This window comes from Stigmatopora argus, chromosome 5, assembly GCF_051989625.1.
Source record: "Stigmatopora argus isolate UIUO_Sarg chromosome 5, RoL_Sarg_1.0, whole genome shotgun sequence".
In the NCBI taxonomy this organism is placed as follows: Eukaryota; Metazoa; Chordata; class Actinopteri; order Syngnathiformes; family Syngnathidae; genus Stigmatopora; species Stigmatopora argus.
In genome coordinates, this window is record NC_135391.1 from 9,498,210 (window position 1) to 9,518,784 (window position 20,575).

Here is a 20,575-nt window from a genome sequence, read left to right on the forward strand (position 1 = left end):
TCCAGCGCCAAAACAAATCGAGCGAAAACAGTCAAACTTTAAAGTCAGGGCAACATAAAGTTTTTGATCAATTTTCTTAGTTTCAGTGTTGTGAATGGTAATATGCCAGATTTATTCTGTTTTGGAATTTGACATCACATCTTTCTTGAAGCAGAACGGGTTTGTCTATGACAGCTAATGAGTAAAATATTTGAAAAATTTGATCTGGAGTGAAGCAGGTTGAGTCATCCATTCACCTTAGCATCGGCGCTCCAGACGTGTTAAGAGCTTTATAGTTGAGAAAACGGTCTCTCGCAGACATCCTCGGTCTGTAATAACGCATCAGGCCATCAAACTGTTTCAGGGAGACGCCAGTCGGCCTCTGAATTGAAAAAAAAAGTAGAATGGCAGGTTATCTATTGGCATTGAGCAAGTAATGTCTTGCTATCATCATACCTGGCGACTGACTAACAGCTGGAAGGCGTGGTCAACAGCAGAGCGCTTGTGAAGCAACAAGGACTTGAACTTCGTTTTCTCCACGTCGTTAAAGGTGTCAAACACAACTGCCAGGAGCTAGAGGACCCAGCAGATATAAAAGTTGGAACCATTGGTAAAATATACGTGTTATAATGGTAGATAGACCAAGTAAACTATTTCTCATATTCCTGGTTCACTTTATCGCCCATTTTGCTCTACCAGATTCATGATGAAGTAGAGTTCAATGGAGAGGTAAACGATGAAGAAGACGCAAGACCAGCGGTTCTTGGAGTAGGCTGGCATCATCACATCTGGGAAACTACAAAGAAAAGGCCAATGGAATTCGTGTTTGTTTGTTTATTTGCTTTTCACGTGGTGCCTCTGTGCTTACTTTGCCGTGGTCAGCAGCACAAAAAGACTGACCATGCTGTTCTCCAAGGTGTTGAAGTTCTGCGGTGACCAAAAAGAAGCACTCGGAAATGTGACCACAGTACACATACTAACATCTTGACGCCATCACATTAGCAAAAGAGATTAAAACCCCAAATTACCGGATCGGATGCGTTTGTAGAAAAGAGGCAGAATCCTGGATTGAAACCAAAACAACAGTTGAACACTTAAAATGTGCGAGTGATGAGGTCAATGTTTGGGTTGATGTCGACACTTACCCAAGATAGCAAATATAACCATGAAGAAGAGGAGGAGTAGGAGGATGTCAATAAACGGTGGGAGGGACTGGAAGATTTGCCGCAAATTTCTGATTGGATAAGAGAAATGTTGTTTGTTAGCTTTGGAGGAAAACATTTTGCGGATGGTAATCCTGGAAAAACTACAGAGTACAGTAATCCCTTGATTATCGCGTCTTCACGTGTCGCAATTTTTTCACGTTATTAATTATTTATGTTATTCATTTATTTATTTATTTTTAAGTTCGTAAAAATGTGAAAATCCCCAATGAAACTCGTAGGCAGAAACCACTTTTGCTACTAGGACTCGGCACTGAAGAAAAAAAAAGTTATAATAGCGGTGACCCTAATCCCGATTTTTCAATTATCGCGGCCATGCCTGGTCTACATTGACCGCGATATTCGAGGGATTACTGTAATGTAGACTACTATTTAAATTGAATTGGCCCTCCATTGCTGGGAAAGGCAGATCATGATCATGAGTTAATATAAATAACCTTTTTTTTTAAATTAAGATGCTCTAACAATACAGCGATACAATAGAAAAGAAGAAAAATGCCAAACATTTAAACGAGCATTCAAAAGTGATCAAAACCATCTTACCTGCGGACAGCACCGCAGTACCTGCAGTCGACCAGGAATATTGGTCTGAGAGCTCGGGTCACTCGCATATGGGACGTCTGTCGGATCAGAACCACTATAGCCTCCACAAACTGCAGCAGCAAAACACAAGACTGGAAAAAAGACAGGGGGTGCAAGATGAAACTAGTGCACTGCTTTATACGGCATACTTGGCTCTTTTGACAAGACTAAGAATCCATCAGTTCCATACCTTCACCATGGTCCTCTTGTGTCGTATGAAGGTGTGGAAGCCCAGCCAGCGGAGCTTCATGCACAGCTCAAACGCCACGATCACCAAGGCGAGCAGCTCCAGTGTGGCGTGAATCTGCTCGGGTGAAATCCAAGGTGCTCAAAAGAAGGTTTTACGTTGGCGCGCGTGTGCGTTTTCTCTCACGTAGACGTCCAGGCGCAGCGAAGGCACCGCAGGAGCTTCGCACAGCGACAGCGTCATGAGCAGGAGGCCCGTCAGCAGTTCCATCACGTAGAAGAGATGGTTATGGGCAAACAGGTACGCTGCCAGCGCCTTGGTGTTTTGAGGGTGCGTGAAGAACTTGTCGTTGTTCTCTCCTTCCTAGCAGTGAACGTCACAAAAAAAGAAAAACACTTCCATTTAAAATACATAGTACGACAATAATTGCATTTCAATGCTTATATTTCTGACTCATCTTAACGTGTTAGGACAATTCATATTTATGCTTTTAACAAAGTCTGTCTTCATATTTGTAACATCTGAACCTTGGGCAAAATGCTTTTATTTTGCTCACTCTATGATTCCATTGACGTCCTGAAGAGTGAGGAGGGAAGTCCCGACATCCACAGGTGTTTTTGCTATCTACTATTTTGAAGGACAGCAGATCTGGCCCATGTGCATATACACTCTTATCTTTGGTTTTTCCCCAAAACAAACGTTTCTCCGCTGTTTTGTGATGTTTGTGTGCTGGGTGATCAGTAAGTTCGTTATTGTTGATTCTTGAGCTCTCTCAAACAATGAAAGACAACTTTGATTTGGATTGAACAACTCTTTGTGAACGAAATATTGCCCAAACACAAAGCAACACTTAAATAAAACCATGCGACGTCGCAGCTCTGCGTGTAAATCCAATACGGTACTCTTAAAAGCGTAAATGTGAATACAGTAATCTCTCAAATATCGCGGTTAATGTAGACTAGACATGGCCGCGATAATCGAAAAATTGCAAAGTCGGGTCACCCCTATTATAACTTTTTTTCCTTCCGTACTGAGTCCTAGTAGCAAGAGTGGCTTCCGCTTACAAGTTTCAGTGAGGATTTTCACATTTTTATGAACTTTGAAGAAAAAAAAAAAATATATATATATATTTTTTTTTCCCCAGTGCTGAGTCCTAGTAATAAAAGTGGCTTCTGCTTACGAGTTTCAGCCTGGATTGTCACATTTTTATGAACTTAAAAAAATTAAAAATATATGTGTTTTTTAAATAATTAATAGCGGAAAAAATCGTGAAGTAGTTAATTCTCGATAAGTGAAGTCGCGATAATCGAGGGATTACTGTACCTGCAAGTAAATGGCCGCCTCCTGGTAGTTCATCTCCCAGCTTTGCCGTATAGTCACATTGGGCGCTCGGTGCGTTTGAGGCCCGGGTGTTGACACCACGCCACTATTTGCTATGTCACTGTTTCCCACATCACCATCTGGAAGAGAAAGTTTAGAATCAGAGTTAACATGTTAGTATTTGTAGTCCCAAGCTGCTCCTACCAGGACAATCCAACTGTATCTGTAAAAAACAGGAGGGCACCAAAGGCATGTCATTGCTTCTCAAATCTTGCTGCAAAGAAGTGATGTAGTTGTTTAACTCCTCCATTGATGTACATGTGTGCGCCTCCGTGGTTGAAGTCCACGGCACATTATATGCAGCGCTACAGTCTTGTTTCAGCCTCCCAACACGCACATTCCACAAACACACATGCTGTTCTTCTCCAGCTGTAGGCCTGCTCACTGTTTCCACGATTCAGGCGTAACGCCTTGAAATGTTGTCACAATCAAACACACCAATCTGAAAAAGGCAGGCACCGCCTTTTGTGGTCGATTTGTGACACTGCAGTGTGAAGCTCAAATTCCATTTCAGCCTTGATGCGGAAAGGAGTACGAGTAGTGTCCGCTTTGAGCTTTTTCAATCCATCATTCGTCAGGGAACAATCGCATTTGGAACAAAACAGTGAGTGAGCTAAGAAATTGCAAACAAGAGCTACGATCCCTGAACTCCACCCCGAAATGGTATCATGTGACCTGTCTTATGACTTGGAACCGCTGCAGTCTCTTTCAAGGAATCCAATTTCATGACCTCCCTAGATCAGCGATGGTCTCCCAAGGACAATTCCCAGTAACAAAATGTTTCGTTCTAATCAGACATTCCTCAGTGTCCGGAATTCTGCAAAACAACGGTTCCTCTTCCTGTCCAAAATACACTTTGCATACAGCACACAGAATCAATTCACACACATGCTACACAGGCGGGGCTGAGGATTCTGCTGAGGAAACCTTTTTTTTTCTTTGATGAGTCACTATGTAACTTTTAAGGACAGCAACACGATTGCTGGGATGTGATGGAAAAAATGCACTAAACCAGCACTTTATCAATACTAATATTGAACAGTGCACTACCTAACTAAGATCTCACAAAAAGTAAAAAATAAAAATAAACACTCAATGTGAAATCCAAAAATAACTATTTGAAATATTTAAGTGTTCTGCTTATACATTTTACTGGCAAAACCAGATTACAAAAAATCTACCTGCCGCATAAAAAATATGAATGAGGCGTGCATCGAATCCATGTTCATAGGGTTCATTTTTCATCTCATTTTATTTTTTGAACCGCTTTATTTCACGGGGGTGCAGGAGCCAATCCCAGCTGTCTGCGGCCCAGCCAATCACAGGGCATACCTAAGGGCAATTCAGTGTCCAATCAGCCTCCCATGCATGTTTTTGGAATGTGGGAGGAAACCGGAGTACCCAGAGGAAATCCACGCAGGGAAAACAGATGGACCGACCTGGACTTGAACCTGTGACCCCAGAGTTGTGAGACGCTAACCCACATGCGTCAAAGTGGCGGCCCGGGGGCCAAATCTGGCCCGCCGCATCATTTTGTGTGGCCCGGGAAAGTAAATCATGAGTGCCGACTTTCTGTTTTAGGATGAAATTAAAATGAAGAGTATAGATGTATATTAAATTTCCTGATTTTCCCCCTTTTAAATCAATAATTGTGATTTTTTTTAATCCATTTTTCTGTGTCTTTAGTTCCAAAATTATTTTGTAAAATCTAAATATATATATATAAAATAAAGCTAAAATAAACATTGTTTTAGATCTATAAAAAACTGAAAATTCAGAGCTTTTAATCCATTTATAAAAAAAATATATCTAAATATTATATCTAAAATGGTCCGGCCCATGTGAAATCAAGTTGACGTTAAAGCGGCCCGCGAACCAACGGGAGTCTGACACCCCTGCACTAACCAGTCGCCGCACCGGGCCGCCCTGGGGTTAATTTACTTAATTAATTCATTAGTAATTTCATCTAGTTTTCACAACTACTGAAAATAGCCACTTGCTTTATAAAGGATCAACATTCAGTCTAAATCATCAGGATCCAATTGATTCTATCCACGTAGTTTTTGCTATTTAGAAAAATTTGGTTTATATTTGGGGATGAAGAAGGCAAACATTTGTGTATATATACACACTCACTTTCGTCGCCCCTGTCCGGTTCCTCGTGAAGTAAATCGCTGTTTGCTTCGTCCCAAGTGAGGATGAGAGGCACGTCATCGTCGTCGACTTCCATTCTTAATACACAAAAAAAGGATTACGTACGGTACCTCCAATTAATTGGGCAAATATACTTCTCGATCAAGCTAGCTTGCTACGTGGGTACAATGGGAAAGTGCTCCTTACGCAGCTAACACTAGAGCTAACAAGACGTCTACCGAGCGAAACTAATAGGAAAAACAAGCAGTGGATATCAAGTTAGTAAGCAAAATTGTTTGCTATTTACAGTGTTGATCGTGTTCTATCACGCAGGGAATGAATTGGCCCCGTGTCATAAAGCCAAGCTGTCCTCCTGTGTCCATCGTGGCATCTTCACAATGTGGAAGGCTCGTGAAATAGTCCGATTCCGTACTTATTTCGAGATTGTTTTTTTCTTATATGTAACAACGCCGACGAACGTGATGCAATTAAACCGAGTTCCGCATGTACGTTGGATTTTGGTGTGGGATGTTCTGTTTTGATTTTACGACAATTTCAGTGATTTACGGCAAGCGCTCGCAGCGTGTTTTCAAAATAAAAGTCTAAAAATAGAATACATATAAACACTTGATTCCTTCGTGTAGTATTTGAATGCGCCCGATTGAATGAATGAGTATAAAATAAGGTGGAGGGGTGAATATTTTGAGAATTGAATTTGGCCGCCATTGTTGTTGACTGTATCATAGCAACAGTATCTTTGGCGGCCAATACATCAATGTAAGTAGCATGTAAAATTTTCTTGGCCAGTGACTTACATTTGCTATATTTTCGTTTGGTATATGATTTTGTAAAACAAAATCCCTAGACCGTCCATGTTTTTACCTCATCAAAAGAAAATCAGATTGTGCCATTTCTTTGGTATCATCGTAACCAAACCTTATTAAATTTAATACATATTTAAAAATGGATCCAAGAAAGGCCCGGTTGTCCAAGTGGTTAGCGCGTCGGCCTCACAGCTCTGGGGTCCTGGGTTCAAATCCAGGTCATCTCTGTCGGTGTGGAGTTTACATGTTCTTCCTGGGCCTGCGTGGGTTTTCTCTGGGTACTCCGGTTTCCTCCCACATTCCAAAAACATGCATGATAGGCTGATTGGGCACTCTAAATTGCCCCTAGGTATGGGTGTGAGTTGTGCATGATTGCCCGTATTCTTGTGCCCTGCGATTGGCTGGCCACCAACTCAGGGTGTCCCCCGCCTTTGTCTGGTGGGATAGGCTCCAGCATCCCCCGCGACCCTAATGAGGATAACACGGTTCAGAAATGAGACCCAAGAAACCAATGTAAAATGGTTGCTGAATAAGTAGGATAAGTGCATTTGGAAAACGTCACATAGCCCGTCCGTTATATTTTGAGATAAATCAAGATGTTTCATAATCGATATTTAGAATTTCACAATGCATACATAATTATTTGATTAGAAAGAAGCCATTGTTCAAAACCAGTAGTCTCACATCCATCTTCTTATCTACTTACTTATTTATTATTATTGATTATTTATCTGCTTGTTTGTTGATGTGTTGACTATTTATTTGTGTATTGATTATTTGTCTGTTTGTTATTTGTCCACTTTGTGGTGAAGCTTTAAATCTCACTATACTTGTATAATGACAATAAATGCATTCAATTCTCTCCATTAGTGACAACATGGCTGACGTTCTGCTGCTGGAGAGGGACAAAGACAAGGACAGCACCGTGCTCTTGTCCCCCAGTCTGCAGCAAGACGACGATGGCGAAGCCGGTCTCGTCAGCGAGGTGCCCCACCAGAGGCTCCTTTCCCTGGAGGCCCAGACCGTCTCAAACATTGTGGAGAACTGCATCAGTCAAATAGAGATGGCGACATCCCTGCCTACCTTCTCCCACTTAGCCTGTCCATCCGGTGATGCGGAAGAGGAGTACACAAGACTTCTCGATGCGCATCACGCACTGAGCGAAAGGTTGGAATCTTCAAATGACTTCAAGGAGATCACGGGCGGGCCCGCGGGAGAAGAAAGTGCCAGGAGGAAAAGGAAAGTGCAACTCCAGAGGGAATTCAAGCACTCCGTCAGGGACTTTTTCCGTTTTTTCCGCAGTTTCCCCGATACCATTTTGGGCGTGAGACCCGAGGTCGGCATTAACGTCGGCGAGACCGAGTCCACGCTCGTGGCGGGACTGAAGAAATTTCATGTACATATGATAGAGAGGTTGCAGATCACCCCAGAAGAGGAAATCATGTTAGCCCTCGAGACGGTGTTACCCGACACAGAACTTATCGTCAAACTAGAAGAAACGGCAGCAGCTATCATTCAAAAAGATTTGGAGGTGAGGCATCATGTAAAAGATCAAATGTTGCCATAGAAACAATGTTTTGCAATGGCGTTCCTTTCATCCAGATAATTTTATGTGAGAATTTGGGGGAGGAAGAAAAAAAAAAGTATTTTAACTGGGTCGTGTCCACTGTTTAGTCAACCCGAGTTAAAAGTAGCAATAAATTGCTGTGACTCAGAACACTTGCGTGACCTCTCCCAATTCTTGGATTGGATTTTTAGATTTCCGAGAAGACAGATGACATCCAAACTTTGGAGCGTCTTCTGAAAGAGAACCAGATCGAACCGGTAGATTGGCAGCTGCTCGCCGACGAGCAGTGCCAGTCCATCATCAAGACTTCGCAGGTGAAGCAAGCCAGCATCCAGCAGGAAATAGACCGACTCAACATCCGAATCCACACTTCGACACTTAAGTTCAGAGAGGGGGAGAAAACGCTCCAAGAGGTGTGTGTGCTTTTATGGCTTCCAATGACATCATTTAATGTGGCCGGGATTGAATGACCCTCCTGTTTTTCCTCCTCGGGCAGATAAATGAAAATGTGGAAATGGAAATTGAGTATTTGATCCAAAAGTTTGATGATGAAATAGAAGAGCACCAGGTAAAAACTCTATTTTTGTTTACATTTACGTATAATAGAAAGCTATTCAAAAATGGACACTTAACCCTTTCAAGAGCAAATGACTATTTCTGATAATCAAAAATAACTTTTTTTACCATTAAAATCTTTAACCATTTACAGAGCAATTTGGTCATTTAAAAAAAAATAAACATGAGCAATTATTTTTTATTAACTATTGTATTTGTATATAAATGTTTTAGAATTATTAATACATAAATACTACATTAATACAATGTGAATAAAACCTCCATTTAAAAACTAGAATGAATGACCATGACCCACGTGACAATAAGTGTCATGCATGATGATAAATGAATTAATAAAATAATTTTAAAAATAGAAATGCATGCTAAATAGAGCCAAGCAACCCTCTAAAGTTATTAGTTAAAGTCATTTGAACCGGAAAATACTATTAAAGCATATGCTTCACTGCCATTGATGGCTCAAGACGTCCATTTCATTATGACTGGGATTCGTCCCTTCCAGGCAAAATAAATTGGACGTCTAACGCCATCCATGGCAGCCAATGGGTGACCTGTAATGGTTTTAAAAAAATCATAATTTGAGCCTGAAAGGGTTAACTGTAGCCTCACGTAAACTAAATTAGAAAGGAAATGGACATGGAATTTGGACAAACCGCAAAGTGATGAAATCCACTTCACCGTCTTCGTTTCCCAGGCCGAACTGGAGTTATGTCAGCTGGACGTGGAGAGGGAAGAAGGCGAACGTAAAAGGTTGGAGGAGCCTTACGCCGACCTGGAGAAGGAATACGACCACATCATGGAGAAGCGGCGGCTGGCGGACGAGAAAAGACTCATGGAGGTTAAGAACAAAATTGCTATCTACTGTCAGAAATGGTGGAGGGGCTACTGTTGTCGCAAGATGTTGGCGGCCAACCCCATCTTACCTTGTCTGACCAAGAAACCCAAGGCCAAAGGCAAAAAAGGCAAAGGGAAGAAGAAGAAATAGTCCAGTTTTTTTTTTAAAGCCGTTATTAATCTTACTGTGTGATACAAAGTCACACTCAACTTTTCCATTTTTTTAAACCAAGGAAAATTTGCCCTTATGAACTGTTTTTATTACACAGACCATAAAGTAAATGGAAATATTGGTAATCCTAACGAACGGAAAGCAGGAAAATTTAGTCTGATTCCAGACACTGATGAAAACAAGCATTTTTATCAAGTGTTTTTACACTTTTTAGTTGATTTATGTGGCTAAGCTACATTTGTTGCCATAGAATAAAATAAGTAAATGAATGAATGAATGAATCAATGCTGGAACAAGAGTTGGCCTATTAGTTGCTGTTTTCTTGTTTAATCACATGATGGCAGTATGAGATTGTCGAATACTAGAGACATCCAACGCTAACCTCCTAAAATGGGATGCGAAACTCGAGTTCCAGCAAACCAAAAGAGAGTCGGAACAGCTTTTAAAATGCTATCAAAATGTCTATGCTACTGCATTTTGATTAAAATGATGATGGCTTGAAACTAGAAGGTCACTCAATTTGAATATACATTACGGAATTGTTTGTGTTCATTGTATTTACATTATTACAACCAATGTAAATTAGTGACATTTTCAGCATTTCTTCTGTAAATTCATCCCGACTTTATCTAGATCTGTGAAAGTCGTTTTAAACAACTGGATTGTACTTTAAAATGTTATGTTGAATACCTTTTTCTATTTGTTTCTCTTAACTGTCGATTAACTGAGATTCCGTTAGAATTCAGTAATCTGCTAAGAAGATTGTGTACTTGTGAGACAAAGAAGATTATTTCGGATGTATATTTCTTTCATTTGGAAGGATCATACTTAGATCAAACATGATTAGAAAATCCCCCCGTCCTATGGAAGTGCTGTTTTGTAATAACATTGCAAGTCATATTTGCTTATTAAATGCATATATCTTGTGAAAAAGTGAATTATTTTTCATAATCAGATTATGTGATTCCACCATTTTATCTATGTATACAAGAAATCTTTCTAGCAGAAGATCTAAACATGAATGCAATAAAAGTGCAAATCAAATAGTGGTCTCGGCGTCATTCTCGTGTGAGCTACTTTGACGCTGTCTGACAATGTCCTTGTGGTCCTGCATGAACATCTTGATCTACAGAAAAACACAGATGAACACGTCGATCTAATCTGCTGCTGCCAAAGCTCCCGTCAGGGTACACACCTTCTCCAGTTGCGTGTCGGTGTCACTCAGAGGGACGCCTTTCTCTCCGTCCATGTCACCCCCCGTCGACTCGTAGAGGTTGAGAGTGGCCATCTTGATCAATCCCAGCAGGAGCGTTTCCTTGGCTGCGGTGCTCTGAATGTGCTTCCACTTTATCTCCTGGACAATGACCAGACAAAAATGAGACAACATTCGATATGGAGGCCCCGTTCATGAACATCAGGTCGGATACCCAGTGTTCCACTTCAGATTGCGCTCTGTCCAGTTTGTGGTGCATCTGTGACAGCTGGTTGTTGCAGTGCAGATGTGCCAAGTGATGCTGGCTGGTAATGGTCAGCAGGGCTTTCCTCTGCTGGTCCACCTGATCCTCTGCTAACCTCTGCTTCTCACAAAGCTGCTCTCTGATGTGCAGAAGATTCCCCAGATGACGTGCCAGTGAGGCTTCATCTTCAAACTGTTCATGTACACAAACATGTCAGAGAGCAAAAGAAATGGCTGAATATTAAGACCAACTGTATGTATACATGTACATCTATGTGTATGTATCTGTGTATATATATATATATATATATGTGTATATTTCAGCAACACGCTTATTTATTTATTTACTTATTAACTTATTTATTACCTATTTATTTATGTCTAAAATATATTTTGCTGTGTCTGTATTCTCACCCTCTTGCTACTGTGACAATGAAATTTCCCGAATACGGGATGAATAATGTTATCTAATCAAATCTAAAAACTAACTAACACATTGTGACTCGGTCAACTTACCCGCGTTAGTTTCACCACCTGCCGCAGGAAGTCCCGATGCACTGCGTGACGGTGCATGTGAAGAAGGAGTTCCTGTTTTGTGTCCTGCAGTCGAGCATACTCTTCCTTAAGCGTCTTCACCTCCACTTCTTTCTCGTTTGCCTCTTTCCTCACTTTCTCTGCTTTTTTAACATTTTCATTTGCAGCGAGTTCCTTAACAGGAGGACAGTAGTAATTCAAAACCCACACATGGCAGTGAGTTAATACAAATGGATTTTGGCACTGTGTATTGTAAATTAAACAACTGTTATCTTTGCTGTTGGAGGACAATCTATACTCATCTTAAATTTTCGGCAAGTTTTCTTATAGCTTACCTGACCAAGAATTGATACAGAATGTTTTAACTCATAAAAATAGAAAGGGTGAAATGGAGGTTAGATGTCATTATACTATCATGTCGTCTGTAATGGATTTAGGGCCCCACTGAGAAGATCCACCAAAAATTCAAAATTGTTATTATATTATATATTGAGCATTGTGATGAGGTCTTGGGTAAAACATTTGTGTGACTAATGTACCTTTGGAGAATGATGAATGTTTGAGAGCAAGTGTTTGGCCTTCTTCCCTTCATTCAGTAGCTCATCTTCACACCGTCGCAAATGGGCCAACTTCTACATAGAAAACAAAAGGCACATTAGATGTGTAATCGCCTTTGTTCCTATAATAAATATGTATAAATGTATATCAATAGATAGCCAAAAAAGATACAGCTTTAGTTGCAAGTAAAAATCCACATTTATTCATTTCTTATTTATTGATGATTTATTTGTCTGTCTGTTGTTATGTGTGCTCAATGTGGTGAAAGCTTTAAATCTCATTATACTTGTATAATGACAATAAAAGCTTTCAATTCAACATGCAAAACAAAAAAGATGAATATTTGCTTTGATATTGTTCTAGTTTGTCATGTATTCATATACAGTCATCATTATGATTCATAAAAATAAAAATAGATCGGTACAGTCAACATCTCGCAGAACATTTATGTCCCCTAGCTGAGATCATAGTGCTAGAGGAAGACCCAAAGGTGAGGTTATTTAATTTCTCTAGGTATTGAAACTTAGCTGGGATAGGCTCCAGCACCCCTCGCAAGCCTTAAGTTCAGAAAAGGAATGAATATTTTGTACTTGTATTTCAATGTAATCTTTCACAACCTATTGAGTGTTTTTTGTTGTTGTAATTAACTCATTGAATGCCATTGACGGCAATAAACGTCCAATCCCATTTGACCGTGAGGCATTCAATGGCAATGGAAGATTGGAGTGAATGAGATGAACTTGGATTGAACCACCTGTGCGCGCTGCTCCAGTGCGGTCACTAGATGTTCTTCCTCGAGGCGAGCCTTTATGAGCTCAAACAGCGTGTCGTTCCCGTCGTAGTTCCCGTCAACGTCGCTCCTTCTCGCCATCACAAAGCAGCGTTTTCTTCCCTCGGACATGTTGCTCGCACTTCACCCTGGAACACACGACACGCCATTGAAAGAATGTTAAGCGTGGCCGAGTTTCAGTTTCGTGTCCACTTACGATGAAATGTTCTCCTCTGGAAGGCTCACAGATGTTTAAAAAACAATGTCCAATGTTTAAGTAATGATCATCAATTCGAGGGTTGACTCTTGATGGTGTACTTTGGCCAGAATTGGCGTCACTTTTCCAAGTCTGGGGTGCTTCCGGTCGTTGTTACGGTAACCAATAGACGGTCGCTAAGTTTTTCACGCAAACAAAATACTCGACTTGGACCTGGTAAGGATTTTTTTTTAGATATAACATTTTCAATTGAGATTTTACATTTTGCACTGGAAAAATACATTTACTACCTGCCATCATTCATTCATTCATTTTCTGGACCTCACAAGGGTCGTTGGGGGTGCTGGATCTTATCCTAGCTGACTTCAGGCACCAGGCAGGGGACACCTTGAGTGGCCACCCAATCACAGGGCACAAGGAGACCGACAACCAATCACACACATTCATCGCTCGTAGCATTTTAGAGTGTTCATGCATGTTTTTTTGGGAATGTGGTAGGAAAACGGGGTACCCGGAGAAAACCCACGCAAGCCCCGGGAGAACATGCAAACTCCACACAGGAGGACCTACCTGTGATCGAACCTAGGACCCCAGAACTGTGAGGCCGACACGCTAACCACTCCGCTGCCGGGCCGCCACCTGCCAACATGAGGGCATTAAAACCATAAGAAAATATTATATACGTACATATGTCTAAAATATATTTTGAGACTTGTACTCACCTCTCAGAGAGATGCGACTCACCTCAGTTACACGGTTCCAAACATACAAGAAAATGTGGCATTCACACACATAATGGAATTGTTATGTGCAGCTTTTTCCATAATAATTACCAGGTGACACGGGGATGGTGATGCAGACAGAAGAACCAGAAAAATGCATCTGCAGACTTAAAATGATTTTAATATGTACACATACACTGGAGAAATAAGTCATGCTTGGGCAAAGAGCAATGAAGAGGAAAAACAAAAACACACTGAGATGCCTTTATATCTATATTTCATGAATGGACAGCTTACTACACACAGGGAAATTCGTAGAATGTACTTTATTAATACTAATGGAAGAGAATGCTATTATAATAAAAAGCATGTTGTGTGATGTGATGGGCCAAGTGTGAAACAGAGAAAGTGGAGCTATCACACCCGTGTCAACCTCAGAAGACCTTTTTAAGTGCTGAAAGGGAAAAGAAGATAAGTCAAAATATATTGTATGTTGATGCAAACTGTTTGGAAGAATTTGAAATACTGATAACCTAGCCTTAGTTTGGAATATATAATAAAATCTCCCCTGTTTCTCCTCACTAGAAAAAAAAATCAATGGAGTCATTTTATATTTAAAAGCACTTTTTAATCAGCCACATATGATTTGGAAATAAAGCACCGCAAAAAAAAAATCTTGAATGGATTCGAAGAAACGTCCTTAATAAGTCTCAAAGGCATTGGTCGTTTCTTTCCTCAGCTTTGTCACAGATTTACAGTAGTTGGAAACTTTTGTCATAGGTTTTAGGGAGCATTATCACGAGTCAATTAAAAAACAGGAACCACACAAAAAAAGCTTGCCCAGCCTTTGACTCTGTTGAAGAGTCATCAGAGAACACTGTCAGCCAGCAAATATGACAACACATCATTTCCATAGGCTTCTATGGAAGAAACCCAACAGAACTCCATATAATCAAACATTTTGGCGATAAAAGCACGGAAAATCCCCTTTCCCTTTCCGACTGACATCTAACCCAGCTGTATTAAATTCATTTGTCCTATTATTAGAGAATTTCATGTAGGACATGACCCTGACAGAGCAAATCTGGCTCTAATCTGAACACATTAAAGGTCAATTTAAAACTCCCAGTACCATATCGCCAAAAAATGGTTTAACGCAGTGGTCCGCAACCACCGGTCCGCGAGCTACCTAGTGCCGGTCCATCAGTGTAAAAAATATTAACGTCTTCAATCTCGCCCTCCTACTTAAAATGAGAAAAGTTGTTATAATAATAATAATAAATAATTGCTAATGTTTGGGACTTGTTTTTTTTGGGGGGGGGTCATCGTGGGTTTCGTTTGTGCACTGACCCCAACCCACACAATTTCGTCTTAAGTTGTCGCCCTCCCCATTACCCAGTCGGTGAGAAAATATAAAGAGCTTTACCGGTCCGCGGTAAGAAAAAAGTTGGGGACCGCTGGTTTAACGGATGTATAATTACAGGGTACAGTCCTGGTTCATAGCAGTTGACACTTTCATGCGTATAGTGCAAGTTCAAACTCTTAATGTGATTTTTTGACAGTCAAAAAGTGGACCTGGGATCAAACCCGCAATCTCAGAACCGTGCGGCCAGCGCCCTATCCACTCGACCATCGGGCCGGCCCATTGAAGTGTTTCCTTGAGATTCAAATTCAAGGGTGAGAACGTCACAGAGACAGACACGTGCGGGAAATATTTAGGCATCAATAATTGATGGTCAACAGTGTGTTGCAAAGTGATATTGAGAGGAACTCTATGTTTATGCAAATGCATTGTCAGACAGAGAGGCCAAGGCGTCCGTGACACCATCTTTTATTAATGAGCTATACTGGCAAAGATGCATAGAGCGGGGACCCAAAAAGTATTGTTGCCAATGGCAAACAAAGGCGGCTGACAGCAAGCTGAGTGAGAGCCATAAAATCGGGCTTGGTGTGCACTCAAGGGATTGCATTGTAAGAATAGGAAGAATCATTTGTTTGTGTGTTGATGTTTGTGTTTTGTGTTTGTCTCACAGCAGTGGTCTTGTCTGGCCTGTTTGCAAACATGTTGAAACATGAGCAAGGACAAGGCTCTGTTGGTGAGCTTCACGCTAAAAGGAAGTCAACCTGAAAACAAGCCCAAAAGGCTCCGCTTAAATATATGGTGTTATGTTTTACTTCACGTATCGGAAGAAAACAACATGGACTTTCTAAATATAGATGTTACAAATGGAACAAAAAAATATTTTTTTAGTAGTTAGTACCTGGATGATTACTTTAATGAGATGAAAAGGTAACTTTGGCGTGTATTGGAGTTGATATCGCATTCAGTTGACAGTGACACACATGAAAAACATGTCTAACAGTTAAAACTAAATTTACTGATTTTGTCATCAACAATCAATAATATCAAATGTTTCAGAGAATCTAGAGACGCAAGCTCTTCTGAGATGAACTGATGTTATAAATCATAGATGTTTTGCAAGAAGGAAAATAGCCATCTGGATTGTTATGAGTGCAAAATTCAAACGCATCATCTGTTATATTATTTTTTTATGACAATGGAATGGCTAACTTGGAGAGGCTTCACTCCTTATAATGAAAGTCGGATAACCCCTGGATGTGCAGCAGTCGCACATTAAAAATTGGGATATATTAACAGCAATGACAAGAATTAGCATGTGTAACTCTTACTGTAATTGTTGATCTTTGCTGTATTTTCAGCAAAATTGGCCACATTGTAATTAGTTTCCCCTCACATAGCCATCCATCATGACTGCAAAATATATGTATGATTTTCTCATATTTGGACATAATCACAGATGGATATCTAGAGAAACCTTTTGAGACATTGGTTGTAATTATAGACTATGTAAAAGAATGTGACTTGATTTGACCTGGTTTTGAAATCAGAAGTCTGATAAGAAAAAATAAATCTTGAAACAGCCCAACATTTTCAATTGTGACAATCTGCAGTTCTTAAATACTAACAGTACTAATCTTAATAAAGAGTCTTAAAAATGTGTTTAATTTTATCTGGTAGCTCTTAAATTACTCAAATTGCATGTAATTGTGACATTGGAGAAGTTACAGATTTTTTGTGTGGTAGTCTGAAAACTTTTCCCTAGAAGGGGCATTAAACTCTATTATTATTTTTAATACTGTCTTTTAAAATCTTAAAGTTCACCTGTGGAAACACTGGTTTTGCCATTATAGAATGAAACATCAAGTTGACACACTTGATTCACTTTTACAGGTCACACAAAATGAAGTGCAGTCTCGAGGCCTTGTTTTTTTTCCACGTGTGATGAAGCGAATCAAATAAATCTCAGAACTTATTTTCTGCTTTTACTATATGAGGATTCCTAGCTAAAAAACACTTAATTACGCTGCTCTGGATTGTAAGGAGCACAGTGACATCCTGCTGCTATGATATCATTATGTTCTGTCTGGAAATGTGGGCCGACGTGGTAGGTGTCCCAGTAGCCATGTCTCGCTCTCCCTGGTTGTCTTTCTTTGTGTGTGTGAGTGCGTGCATGCACGTGCATGTGTGTATGCGACGGATTAGCGTGCCTCTCCGGTCCTCTGCTCGTAATCAGATGGGACATTGGCTCCACGACGGCCCGCAACCCCCACCGCGACCCAGGAAGGCAGCACCTCCGCTGTTATTCCAGTTTGACTAGCAGTCGTAGACCTCGGCGGTATGCTGGGAGCCCCAGCAATTATTCCCGCGCCCATCAACCGTGCGCTCTCACCACATCGCGAGTTCGAAGAAATCCGAGACGCCGACGCCTCCGCCTGGCTGGATGGAAAAGTGAGAGTTCAGCGAGAGATACGAGGATAAAGCGGCTCAATAAGGCAGATAAACGTCCATTAGTCATTAGGTTAGTCTAAGAACTCTGACCCTTCACTGGCCCGTCTGCTGTTGGTTTGACCCTTAACCCTTGACCCTTCGTCTCTCAGATACAAGACGCACACACGTGCCTCCTGAGCTCTTTTCCTTGACAGCCTCGATGCTCATATTAAGATCTACGTGGCTGATTTCCAGGCAATTTCAGCCATAAACTCTCATTTGGGAGTGGAATTAGTTTGCCTCAGAGTCTCGTGGCTGCGCTCCGCTTAACAGCATTAGCCCGTTCGTGCGGCTTTTACATATTAGCAAGGATGGATTGTACCGTTCTAATCAACTAGCCTCTTCTTAGAGACATGCTTATTGTTATTGCAGATGTATCCACTGTATAACTACTGTATACGTACTTAAGATTTTGGAAAGAAAAAACTAACAAAAAATGCCTTCTTTTCCAGGTTGTGGCAATGAGGCATCTCATGGATTTGTAGATGATAATCCTCACAAATGTTTTTCCATTGTGACAGCATACAAAGTCATGTATTGTTGCGCCCAGACAAAAGAGGACCGTCACCAGAGGACGCTGAACCATAATGAAATTTTGGCAATTACACTCCATCTCGACTCACTTATTCTACCCAAAATGACATCATTAATGAGGGGCATTACACAAAAGTCCCTTACCGCCTACTAAACCATCAATAAGTACTACTATATATTCAGATAACACTTTAGTCTATAATCAAATAAGTTAGTTATTTTTAATATAGTTTCTTGTCATGGTTATATGGCCAATAGTAATCATTTACATTGTAGGTTCAATTTTTGGTATCATTTTGTGAGACTCAAAACGGAAACTTAATGAATAAATCAAGGTTTTATTGTTATTATTATTATTTATGTATTTGTCACACCAAGTGCAAGTATTATAGTTTGTCTCTTAATTAATAGTAATACGACAATAAAAACAGGAATTGTTAAAAATACATGGGATGACATTTAACTTTAAGGATTTGCACTAAAATGATAGATATCCAGATTAATAATTATTCAAATAATCTAACAAAAATAAAGTCATAAATAACATAACACCTTGCAAAAACAGTAAAAAGTGTGAGACATCTTTTCTGCACACATAAAAAGATAAACACTGTTAAATGTCATGTATTATAAATATTATAGTATAAAATATATCCTTATTTCTTCATTCAGGAATTTGGAGGCAGGGAAAATAGTATACATTAGAAAAAAAATGCAAGGATATGTGCGTGTGTTCAAGAGTGAGAGATAACGATAAGCACCACTTAAGCGCTTTGATCGCCAAAGTCCATCAATCTACTGTTCAAAGTCTATGGGAAAGTCATGCACTGATTGATTACACATGCAAACACGCATCTGGACTTGTGTGGTTTTATTCTTTATATTATATGCTCGCCCCTCCCAAACATTCTAAAAACCCAATGCACCATTTCAAAACCAGGTCGCGATCTTAAAGTAGTTGAGACTTTTACAATGTCCAAAAAATATCATGGGTCAGAATATTTAAATTAAATTTTATCCGCCTCCCCCTTCGTCGAACTGGTCTGGCACTGAACAGTTAAGGAGGAACAGAAACTCCAAAGCGCTCCCTGCTTAACCTCTGACCTCAACTTGTGTAAGAAAAAAAAATCAAAGTCAGACATGCGATCAAAAGTAAATGGACCTACTTCAAATATGCATTCTTCTATCAAATGGTCTATAAAACCTGCCATATTCCACTTTTGTTCCCCTTCGCTGAATACGTGTGCATGTTTCAGCCAAACAAGGCGCACCGGCTAGGACCCCTCCTCAAATGCCTTCATCCCACACCCCAGTAGACTCCTCCCCTCTGCGGGCAGCAGGTTGTCAGTGAGGGGGTCCAGCTGGTGGAGACTGGAGATGCCAAACAACGTGTCAGAGATAAGACAAGCCGGCCAAGGTATGTACAACGACCACTCTCGGAGGGTTGTTGATGAGTGCGAGGCTTTGGCGAGTCTCTTACGTATGCGATAAGACGACATATTGTACATTGTTACGCGGCCAACCGTCGTCTTTGCTGATGAAATAGCATTGTTGGACACATTACAAGTATACTTTTAGAAAAAGGTTGCAGGCTTGCGTGCTTATCAGGACCTTATGTGTATTAACGTACTGTAGACTGCACCATTTATGCTATGGAGGGCTGAATATAAATAACTCCAAGGAATGTTAATTACCAATGTCATGTGTTCACAGGATTATGCAGAATCTAATCTATTGAAAAGGAGCCATAACAGTTTTGTTGTTGTCATTGTGGAAATTCCAGAGTATACTACACGGCACCTTCGATATCTTTACTTCATTCTTGCTAATGTTAACAATAATACACTAATAATATGAGAATGAAAAAAATGCCGATTGCATGAAAACTAAAATAATCAGGAAAAAATGATGGCAGATTTGAAATCAGCAACCAAAAAGTGTATAGGATCAGTTTCAAAATAAAACTCATGTTTTAATGAAAATCATTAAGTACTTGGTTAATATAAATTTATCCCATTATATGAGAGGAAAGTGACTATTTTTGGTCATTAAAAAAAATAATAGACCTAGTTTTCACATATGTAAACATCACATATTGGCCATGTAAACCACAATATATAATATTACTTATCAATCATCATTGTATTTTTAGATATTATTTTTGTATAATTGTTTAAATACAAAAGCAAATTATAATTGTTTGAAACTTAATAAAACAAAATGAATAAACTTATATAAAAACTGAAATGTTGTTTGCTATTGCTCCCAAGAACACTAAAATTGATTTTTTAAAATTAAATTGCTTGTCAATGACAATGATAGACATCAAATTCATTTAAACTAAGAGGTCTGACTGTAAATTCACATTTTTCCGTGCCATTGATGGTGCTAGGTGTCCAATCAATTTTGACTAGGAGGGCTGACAGCAGTTAAACGGTAGCTAATATTAAATGAGTGCCCTGTAAATAGTTAAGACAACAC

The 20,575-nt window shown here is 40.0% G+C and overlaps 3 protein-coding genes across 6 annotated transcripts in view; 1 reads left to right on the top strand and 2 right to left on the bottom strand.

The window, feature by feature from the left end:
- tpcn1 (two pore segment channel 1) overlaps nt 1-6,029 on the bottom strand; it is an 11,390-nt gene extending 5,361 nt beyond the window's left edge. The window contains exons 1-12 of one of the 2 annotated variants that reach the window (XM_077600220.1): nt 5,792-6,029; nt 5,488-5,582; nt 3,295-3,431; nt 2,158-2,334; nt 1,975-2,088; nt 1,746-1,876; nt 1,125-1,213; nt 1,008-1,042; nt 848-906; nt 676-775; nt 436-552; nt 237-361 (exon numbers count right to left, since the gene is read on the bottom strand). In XM_077600220.1, coding sequence (XP_077456346.1) covers nt 237-361; nt 436-552; nt 676-775; nt 848-906; nt 1,008-1,042; nt 1,125-1,213; nt 1,746-1,876; nt 1,975-2,088; nt 2,158-2,334; nt 3,295-3,431; nt 5,488-5,581 — 1,178 coding nt within the window. In that variant the 5' untranslated portion in view covers nt 5,582; nt 5,792-6,029. Of the gene's footprint in view, nt 1-236; nt 362-435; nt 553-675; nt 776-847; nt 907-1,007; nt 1,043-1,124; nt 1,214-1,745; nt 1,877-1,974; nt 2,089-2,157; nt 2,335-3,294; nt 3,432-3,495; nt 3,962-5,487; nt 5,583-5,791 lie in introns of those variants that run through there. The other variant, XM_077600219.1, reaches the window with a different exon arrangement.
- drc10 (dynein regulatory complex subunit 10) lies at nt 5,263-10,492 on the top strand. 2 transcript variants are annotated; one of them, XM_077600222.1, is made up of 5 exons: nt 5,263-5,762; nt 7,179-7,839; nt 8,067-8,288; nt 8,372-8,443; nt 9,143-10,492. In XM_077600222.1, exons 2-5 carry the CDS (start codon nt 7,186-7,188, stop codon nt 9,431-9,433), a joined length of 1,239 nt encoding a protein of 412 aa, XP_077456348.1. In that variant the 5' UTR covers nt 5,263-5,762; nt 7,179-7,185; the 3' UTR covers nt 9,434-10,492. The 2 variants fall into 2 exon arrangements, with proteins under 2 accessions (XP_077456348.1, XP_077456349.1); XM_077600223.1 differs by lacking the exon at nt 5,263-5,762 and adding an exon at nt 6,208-6,261.
- cfap73 (cilia and flagella associated protein 73) lies at nt 9,597-13,164 on the bottom strand. Of its 2 annotated transcripts, none has more exons than XM_077600225.1 (7): nt 12,989-13,164; nt 12,757-12,920; nt 11,984-12,073; nt 11,427-11,618; nt 10,882-11,103; nt 10,650-10,808; nt 9,597-10,580 (listed from the first exon to the last, which is right to left on the bottom strand). In XM_077600225.1, exons 2-7 carry the CDS (start codon nt 12,901-12,903, stop codon nt 10,494-10,496), a joined length of 897 nt encoding a protein of 298 aa, XP_077456351.1. In that variant the 5' UTR covers nt 12,904-12,920; nt 12,989-13,164; the 3' UTR covers nt 9,597-10,493. The 2 variants fall into 2 exon arrangements, with proteins under 2 accessions (XP_077456351.1, XP_077456350.1); XM_077600224.1 differs by having other exon boundaries at nt 11,984-12,076; nt 12,989-13,163.
- Nucleotides 13,165-20,575: the final 7,411 nt, after the last annotated feature.

Excerpts from the sequence above, each read along its gene's own strand:
- drc10 (XM_077600222.1), top strand. The coding sequence starts at position 7,186 with ATGGCTGACGTTCTGCTGCTGGAGAGGGACAAAGACAAGGACAGCACC. Across the intron at positions 7,840-8,066 it reads TCATTCAAAAAGATTTGGAG|ATTTCCGAGAAGACAGATGA; the intron begins GTGAGGCATCAT and ends TTGGATTTTTAG. Across the intron at positions 8,289-8,371 it reads GGGAGAAAACGCTCCAAGAG|ATAAATGAAAATGTGGAAAT; the intron begins GTGTGTGTGCTT and ends CTCCTCGGGCAG.
- cfap73 (XM_077600224.1), bottom strand. The coding sequence starts at position 12,903 with ATGTCCGAGGGAAGAAAACGCTGCTTTGTGATGGCGAGAAGGAGCGAC. Across the intron at positions 11,104-11,426 it reads AGGTGGTGAAACTAACGCGG|TTTGAAGATGAAGCCTCACT; the intron begins GTAAGTTGACCG and ends GTACATGAACAG. Across the intron at positions 10,809-10,881 it reads AATCTGAAGTGGAACACTGG|GAGATAAAGTGGAAGCACAT; the intron begins GTATCCGACCTG and ends GTCATTGTCCAG.